Below are 9,709 nucleotides of genomic sequence, written 5' to 3' on the forward strand. Positions count from 1 at the left end.
TAATAACTCCCCCCCCCCCCCCCCCCCCCCTTTCTCTCTACAATTTTTCTCCTCCTTCTCTCTAACTCTTCCGTTCTTCTTCTTCCCTTCCGGCGATAGCCGTCTCCGCTTACTTTGCAGGATAGCGGAGGCGGCATCTTGCTCTCTTCCCACCATCTTCCTTTCCTTTCTTCTTCTCCTCCTTTTTTTTTTCCCTTCTCCTTCTCCTTCTTCACCCACCACAGCCACCACCTTCTTCTCCCTTCCTTCCCTCCGGCGTTTTTTTTTTTCTCTCCTCCGGCTAGCCGTCCACTTCCACCACCACCGCACCTCTCTTCCCACCACCACGGCGCCTCTTCCACCAACGGCCACCGCACCGCCGCCAACGCTGTACCTCACCACCACCACTGCCGTCTCCTCCCTAACCATCTTCCATCTTTAAAATAATTATATATATATATATATATATATATATATATTAATAATAAAATAGGGGGTAGGGTAATAGGTTGATAGCCTTGAGACCCATGCGTCTTCTCGAGCTCTTAACTTCTTTGTCTTTTACCCTTTTATTGTCTTCTAATAATTGTTGTTTTTTTGTCTCCCTCTGCATTTATTGCAGTTGTCTCCTTCTGCATTTATTGCAGTTTATAATTTCCTTCTTGTTATTTTACGAGGTTCGTTTTTGGAGTGCTTCAAAGATACATATGGTCATTGCTAGTGTGATACTCATCCTGATCGAAGTAGATGACAATGGAATGTCTCTCATGAACATCAGTTCAATTGGGAGGATACCCACTGATGATCCAGTCAAAAACACAAGGCTGGATACCTACCTTCAGTTGGGAAAAATGTCAATGGGCTTCAATAAGAAGAAAAAGACTCAAGGGGTTTGCAAGTTGCTCCATCCAGAGGTCAACTTGTACACATTCTGCAAGACCATCAATCAGTTGACAAAAGTTTTAAGGTCCTATAAGGATCAAAACTCTCAGTCTGCGAATCTAAGTTTTATTAGCTTAGCTAGAAAATTTAGTTCTATGTCAGATTGTATGGAATGACTTTACATTCCATTGAACCTTGTTGTACTTGTTTCTAATATTTAATAAAGGTTTATTATTATTATCAAAAAAAAAAAACTAAAGGGTATTAAGGTTAAAATAAAGTTATATGGAGTAACATTAAATATAACTATACAATTAATTTGAACAAAAATAATTACTACCTCCGTCCCATTTTGTTTGTCTGATTCGGTTAACGAGGCTTGACCGAAGTTATTTTTAATTCAATTTTTCATAATATTAAATTTAGTATTAGTATATAAAATTTATATATTTAGAAACTACATTAAAAGTACTATTAAACACAAAAAATCAAATTTAAAAATAATTAAAAATTACTAAAGAAATTAAGCAATAAAGAAAGAGTTGGTTTGACCAATGAATAGTAAACATGACAGATAAAATGGGACAGAGGGAGTATTAACAAGGGGTCCTATAGTTCAGTTGGTTAGAGTGTTGGTCTTATGAGCCGGAGTTCGCGAGTTCGGTCCTCTTTAGGACCATTTTCTAAGAATTCACCCCTTTTAAACACAGGCCTGGTATATAGAGTTATTGGGCTTTAAATGCCGTGAGCCACTGAGCCCACTATAGCTCCTTAATCTTTAGACAAATTTAATTTTAATTACTTAATATAAATAGTAAAGTTCAAATGCGTGCGAACAAACCATGTACTCCGTATTGAAATGATTTTTAAAAATAAAAATTCCGTGCAAAAGTTCACGAATAACAACAGTTAGAAGATTGAAGAATGCGAAACTCACTGGTGAATTCCTTTTGCTGTGTAGGCTTTTGATTTCAGTTTGTTAGATTGTGTTTTGGTTTTTCCTTTTTACTTTTTTTAGTATTTTCTTGAGAAATGTCCTATTATCAGCGAAGATGCCTATCAAGTGTTTGATGAATTGTTTGAATCAGTCTGACTTAAACATTTTCTAGATTTTCTTCTTCTTAAATCACCTTTCCCTGAAGATCTCACTGAACGAGTAAAATTTCAAGGCAGGGAATGGGGTAAAACTGTTTCTTGTATTGTTGTGTAATAAGCTTGCAGCTAGCTTGATGATTGTGAAAAGAATTCAAGACTCTTGTTTTCACTTTTGCATGAACTCTGTGCTACAAGTATATATGTATGTACAAATTACAAAGATGGGGTGAAGGGGAGGGTTGGGGGCGGGGATTGTTTACAGTTCAAATGACTTTCTGATATATGACTAGCAGGGATGTAGAAGAAGATGTTATGGAAGGAGGAAGTGGGGAAGAGTGATGATGACTACAGGTGCAGTCTGGATTATGAATTGCCTTCTTTCTGTGGATATCAAGTTTGCTGCAAAACACACAGTAACTGCCGCGGTATGCTTTGCCTTCCATTTCATCTTCGTCTTCATCAGAGTCATCAGTATCATCAGGGGATGCATCTTCAATGATTTCCTCTGCCTGCACTCTCCCACCATTGTATCTGATGTAGGGGAACCTGTATGATGGAATGATCAGCTTGAGGAGTTCTTTCAGATGCTTATCACTACTTGTTCTGCCTGCTTTCCAGAAGAAAAGAGCTGCCATGGAAACTGAGGCTCCTATTCCATATCCCAGACCTATGAATATGAAATGCCAATCAAACTCAGAGTCGAAAACTGGACCACCACCACCACCAGATTGGCCGCCATTGGAACTAGGTGGTACCTTGCAACTTTTTGAGATAGGAAATCCGCATAGTTCCAGATTACCTTGGTAGGAAAGTGCATCAAATGTATTAAGTTGATTGCCTGTTGGAATCCTACCAGAAAGTCTGTTGAATGATAGATTCAAGACTGATAGGAATGACAGATCTGCAAGCTGTGTTGGGATCTCTCCACCTAGCTGGTTTGATGAAAGGTCTAACGACTCAATCATTTTCAGATTTCCTACTGTTTCTGGGATATTCCCTGTGAGAGCATTGTGTGATAGGTTGAGAAAGTAAAGTGAATTGAGAGCCCCAATGGTATCTGGTATAATCCCATGGAAATTATTGCTTGAGAAATCAACAGATGTGAAGACTGTTAGAATTTTCACCAGTTCTGTCTCCATCCCTTTTATGGTTACCATTACTGTATCCTGGTAGTAGAAACTATTAAGTCTCAAGTAATCAAACTTGATGTGTTGCACTGGTTGCACTGCAGCTTCACCAAACATCATTCCTTTCCAGTTCAAGAAGCATTTTGGAGAGAGTTCGCCACTGAATTTATTGGAAGCAATATCAATAATCTGAAGATTTGGCCAGCTATGATTGGCATTACCACAGTGAAGGTCACCATGGAACTGATTGGACCGCAAGACTAGGACACGCAGGCTTGATAAATTTTTCAATGGACATGGAAAGGTATCTACAATTTTGTTGCTTCCAACATTCAGAACTTCCAATGATGAACAATTTATCAGAGATTTTGGAATCTTCCCTTCAAAAGAATTCCTGCTGAGGTCTAATGTTTTTAGAGCACAATTACTTGGGAAGGAATCAGGTATGCTACCACTGATTTGGTTTTCCTCAAGGTTTAGTACTCCAAGGATCCCAAAATTGCTGAATAGACAGGATGGAAGTATGCCTATCAGCTTATTGTTGGATAGATCAAGCACCTGCAGATAGCTTGCATTGCATATGGATTCAGGAATTGTCCCAGTGAAGCTATTGTTTGAAAGAGACAAGAAAGAAGCAAATGAAGCATAACTTCCAAGATCAGATGGAATGTTACTATTGAAAAAATTGTTTGAGTAATCAAGATAGATAGCTCCTGAGGTTGATGCCATGGGAAGTTGGCCTTGCAGTTGATTGGAGTGCAAGTCCAGTACTGAAAGAGTACTTGGAATTGTATAAGGCTTTTCTAGACCATCTAAGAAATTGCAGGAGAGATTCAGATGAGCCAGACTTCCATTACCCACATTCCATATCCAGTTTGGTATTTCCCCTCTAATTTCATTGTCTGACAGGTCTAAATGGATCATACTCGACTGAGTTCTAAGATCTGGAAAACTTTGCAATCGGCAAGAAGCCATTTTCAATGTTGTAAGCTTGGGAAAGAATGAGGAGGCTGAACTACTGCTACTTACGTCAACTGACAAATTGTTGTGAGAAAGCTCAAATCTTGTGAGGTTCTTGAGCTTTTGGAGACTTTCAAACTGTATCCTTCCACTGAAGGAGTTGGAAGAAAGTAATAGCACATTCAGCTTTGGAAATTCAAAGAAGTGCTCCGGAATGGACCCATTTAGACGGTTAGAACTCAAGTCAAGTGTATCCATTTGAGAGGCAGATACATTCCGGTATTCATCAACTTGACCATCAAATTTATTGTTGGACAGCACAAGTTTCTGCAATGATGGAAGTGAAAAAAGATATGGGGGAATTCTTCCAGAGACTAAATTAGAAGTTAAATCTATATTCACAATTTTTGAAAGGCCTTCAAAATGCTTGGAAGAAAGTGGACCATCTAGGCCATTACGAGAAAAATCTATGTAGGTAAGGTTCTTTGACAGCTGGAAATGTGGGATTGAGCCAGTGAAGTTGTTAAATGAGAAATCCACATAAATAAGACTCGTAAGTTGTGCCATTGTAGAGGGTATTGGTCCACTGAATTTGCAGTTGGTGATCTCTATCCTGGACAAGTTGCTAAGATTACTGATGGAAGGTGGCACTGAACCAGAAAATTGAGTGTAACTTACTGAAACCGCCCTAAGGGATCCATTCTCTGGAAATGATGGGAAGCTGCCACTAAGATTCTGATTGTTTTGTATCATCAGCTCCTCTAAACTTTTTGTCTGAAAGATCTCTCCCGGAAATGCACCATGTAGATTACAAGAGCTTAGGCTCAAGGTCCTCAAATTTGAAAATTTTGCCAAAAACCTCGGGACAGTGCTGGAAAGATCATTTTGATCTAGATAGATAATGGAAAGGTGACGAAGTGTCAAAAGGGAAGGATCAATAGGGCCTGAAACTTGACAGTTTCGCATGCTCAAGATTGTTAAATTTGGCAAAGATGAAGATAAGGCCTGACACCAGTCTTTCCTTTGAGCAGAAAGATCAACACCATCAAGATAAAGTTCTCTAACTTCTATGGAGTTCTCAAAGAATTTCTTTAGTTTTGGATTCTCAAGTTTAAGTGGTGGACCTATTGCAAATAGGGTTGAGAGGTCAAGAGTAACCAACCTTGTCAGTCCTGATATTCCATTCGGAATCTGCCCTCCAAAACCAGCATTTGACAAATTCAGATATGTCAAGTTGGCAAGCTTGTAAATCTGAACTGGGATTGCAGTAGAATTGAAGCTGTTGAAAGCCAAATTTAGCCTCTCAAGGTATTGAAGACTGACTAGAGCCCTTGAATTCTCAATCCCACCTGTAATCGCCTCATTGTCGAGAATTAAGCCAGTGACATGGCCTGAGGTGTCACATTCCACCCCAGGCCAAACACAACATTCCCTGCTCTGGTTCCAGCGTGCAAGCTTGGTTGAAACAGTTGAGTCGAACTTCAGGCTGCTCTTCAGCTGCAGCAACATCGATCTCTGGTCGCTCTGGCATTGGCCAGAGACAAGGATGTGGATCCCAAATATTATCTGCAGCAAGAATACCAAGAAAAACCATGAATGCAGTGGAGTTCTCATTGGACAGAGTTGTAACAGACCCCCATAACACTCAAGATCAACGTGTTTGAGTAAATATATTACAGCCCAACAACTTCACTGCTAGCTTTCTTGCCTTCTCACCAAACTTAACTTTCGGTTTGGCTGGTCTGGAGTGGAGGACAAGCAAGAAAGCATAGATGCAGAGGACTAAGGCAGAGGTGGAGACGTAAAATGATGATTAGAAACAATGGTGGACTGGTCAGAGAAAAACAAGAGCTGGGAGTTGTGTTTGATCATCTAGAATGTGAAATCTTATTGTTATCGTTACGCGTTTGGTAGTCGGCCTTTAACATTTGTTTATTCCTTTGACGACTTTTGGGTTCAGTATATTATAAGAAAATGAAACCTCATGACTTTCTATTTGTCTGATTTAATGATTTCCACTATTCGCCGTACTATTCTTTCTTCTCTATTCCTTAGACAAGCTTATGGAGGTGTAACGGTGAGATTCTTGTTTGCTAACACTTTTTTTAATATTCCATAGTCAAAAATTATAAATAAATTAATAAACTGATTTTTAAAATTATCCCAAATAACTTCTCACGTTAGTCATATAATTAAAATTTTGAACCTTTGGAGAAAATATCAAGCAAGTTGGTCGGGCCATTGATCTGATAACCACAATAATTGACATTCTTAGTTTGAGCTAATCAGTTATGAAAAATATAGACTAGTTTACTTCATTGTGGAGCAAATTTATTAAACATGTCGGATCAAAATACGATCTATCACACCATCATCGTAAATAAAATTTCAATATCTAAGATGGGTGCTCTAGACACTTATTAGAGGAGATAAATTGCGAGATATACCTTAGTGATGCCGTGATCTGCGAGATTCAATCCTAAGTATTGGCTGAGTATTACCTCAAACTCAGTCTTTCATCCATGAAGCTATGTCCGGGGCGGTTGAAAAATGAATATGAACATAAGTAAAGAGGTAGATTTGTTACTAAGGTTAGCTGGTTAGGTATTGCAGTAGGCTGTAGGTAGTAGGGTCGGTTTGTTTCCATCTTTCATTTAGATTCCTCCCAACTCTTTGACCAACTATCCCTCTTCATACTTGTCTCCTTTGACATTTTCAATCCCCAATTTTATATGGCACGCAGTTTACTTATTTCCTTTTTTTTGTTTTTTATTTAATTTTCAATGATTTGCGACGTGATTTGTACTTAACACACCTCTCATATGAATCTTGGCAAGTATTAAAATCGAAAAACATATTAACTAGTGGGATAATGCATTTCAATTTGGATTTTACTATATTCTTATAGAAGTGAAATTATGAAAATTATAAATGTTTTAAAATTTATTATAATTACTCAAAATATATAAATCATCTTTAGGTTTAATTAAAGGGAAAATTGCACTTTTCGTCTCTAATTTATCATTGGCGTTGCACTTTTCGTCCCTGAGTTATATTAAAATTACAAATTTCGTCTCTAATATTTTATTAGTAAAGGGGCGAAAAGTGCAACGTCAATAATAACTTAGGGATGAAAAGTAAGTATGATCAACACTTATAGACGAATTCAACAATTACCTTATAACTTATGGATAAAAAAATGTAATTTTCCCTTAATTAAATTAACGAGTGACTAATAATAATCCAACCTTAGAAATTAATATGAAAGGGGATGACATGATATTAAAATGGTAGACAAGTTACTAATTTGAAACGTCCTTCCGTTTAATTTCTTCAAAATTGTTCAGTAGATAAAATACACATTCTTTTAACAGATTTGTCATTTATCAAAGACGTAAATTACGGGTAAAAGAATAAAAAATGTTATAAGTTACTGACGACCAAAAAAAGTCTATGCGTAAGGTAAAATGGATAATTAAATAAGTGAAATAGAGGTGCAAATCCAGCAGATTTGTTATACAGAGAACAAAAAAGTGAGAAAGTTTGGATTATGAAATTATATAAACTATTATATTTTTAGCATGAAACTTCTGACTGGGTACCTCACAGAGTAATATCTACACAGCAAGTATCAATCTGTCTAAACATATATGTACGTAATTGTAAGTTGTAACAAATTAATTAATTAATTAATTAATTAAGAAAGTGTAGTTGCACCAAGCTGGCAACTTAAATAATTAAAGTTTGAAGCATATCGAATTATGTAATTAGTTTAATAGGATTATTTCCCGTACGGGCTTAGCTCATTAGATCGGAGGACTTAAGGATCTGTTCTAGGCGGACGCTCATAGCTCTCTGAAGATCAGAGTTAGATAGTGCTCTTGCTTGAGGGCTTCTGATGTATAAAAAAATAATAAATAAATGAATAAGAGAAAAAGAGAAGTAATTATCCTACAACGAATAGTGTTGATTGTGTCTAAATAAAATTATTGATTAAAATTCATAATTTGTTGAAAGCGGCATCAGAGAAATTGGTAAATTGGCAATCAATTTCGAAGGTCATAAGTCGTCAGATAAATCAATTAAGCAATCCTATATTCCTATCACGTTGAAAAGTGAAATGATTGTGATTTTTTTTTAAAGAAATAAATAAAGTGATTTTAAAAAAAGAAGAAAAAGAAATGTGGGACATTGTTTTGATTATTTCTTTATTTTATCTTTCTCCAATTAAATCCAAACAAGTAACTTTAAATAACCGTATTCTTTGTTTTCCTTTCTTTAGTTTTTCATTTTGGAAAAATGAAGAATTCTCTAATTAATAAATAAATCTTAAACTCTTTTTTTTTTTCCTTCATATGGCGTCCATTATCTTCACACTATGAAACTAATCAGATTCGCCTTGAGTTCCATCGTAGAGTTTGCCTATTATTTTGGAGAAAGTTTGGCGCAAAACTTAGGGGTGTAATAAAGCTAAGTCCAAATAGTCAAAACTTGAAACTTCGTTTGATTTAAAAAAATCGAAGCTACTCGAGTTACGTATTAAGAGACTCAAATTTGGCATGATTCGTTACTTGAACAACTCGATCTTGACCTTGACTCAATAGTAAGTTAATTGAACCCGCCTAACTTGACTCATCACACCCCTACTAGCTCATCAACTCTAAAGTTGTAATTGTATCAACAATCCGCTTATCAACTACTTCAAACTTTTGAGTTCACTTGCCAAAGGCCTTGTGGTCAAGCGGCATGAAGTGATTCTCCTAAATGGGAGGTCATGGGTTCAAGCCTTAGTGGGGACAATGTTGACTTTTTTGGGCTTCAATAGGTTGAGAAAGTATGTGGACAGATACTTCATGTAATAGGGTCAACAGTATTCAAAAACAAAACAAAAAAAAAAAACTTTTGAGTTCACCTTAAACGTTTTTACTATAACTTGAGCTCAATTTAACTGTCTTCTAAACATTAAATAATGAGATTATTGATAAAAATAAATAAAAAAAGATGGACAAATTAAATAATTAAATCATGAGAAAAGTAAATGACAAGAACAACGTGTAACGCCATCTAATTTGTCAAGGGTTGCATCGACAAAAATGACAAACAAAGTCCAAATGATATTGATGGCTGTGTCTTATACATCCCTTTCTCTTGCCCCACATGAAACTCTTTTTTTTTCCTCTTCTTATTATGATAAGATGTAAGATGATTGGTCTTCTCCCACGCCTGAGTCTCCCACTAAAACCAACTCCACATATTTATATTCATCTCTAATTTGTTCACTTTCTAGAGCCATAAATGTGTCGAGTACAGTTGAATTCAATTTAATTGGTAGGTATGATTAATCGACTGGTTAATTTATTGGTTATATCTAATATAATTCTTCTAGTTTATTGATTAAATTAAACTTTTACCCAAAAGAAAATTAAAGTCTTTCACTCTTAAAATCCTTGATCGTAAAAGGGTAAATCACAGTGACTCAGCGGTCTTTTATGTGAAAATATCAGTGATTAGTGTTTAGAGGGAGTCCAGACGAAATTCCCACATTGTGATTGCTTGGCCGGATTTAACCTTAAGTTCTCACTCTCAATTTATCACCCGAATCCCAACTAAGCTACCCGTAATATATTTATTAATTTTTTTTTTGGGGAGGGGAGGGGGGGGGGGGG

At 36.5% G+C, this 9,709-nt stretch overlaps 1 protein-coding gene across 1 annotated transcript; it reads right to left on the reverse strand.

The window, feature by feature from the left end:
• Positions 1 to 2,126: 2,126 nt before the first annotated feature.
• On the reverse strand, positions 2,127 to 5,857 carry LOC116006776 (receptor-like protein 7). Its single transcript, XM_031247266.1, has one exon. The coding sequence runs from the start codon at positions 5,655 to 5,657 to the stop codon at positions 2,220 to 2,222; it is 3,438 nt and encodes a 1,145-aa protein (XP_031103126.1). The 5' UTR covers positions 5,658 to 5,857; the 3' UTR covers positions 2,127 to 2,219.
• Between the last annotated feature and the right edge of the window lie 3,852 nt (positions 5,858 to 9,709).

Source organism: Ipomoea triloba, chromosome 15 (assembly GCF_003576645.1).
Source record: "Ipomoea triloba cultivar NCNSP0323 chromosome 15, ASM357664v1".
NCBI classification, from domain to species: Eukaryota; Viridiplantae; Streptophyta; class Magnoliopsida; order Solanales; family Convolvulaceae; genus Ipomoea; species Ipomoea triloba.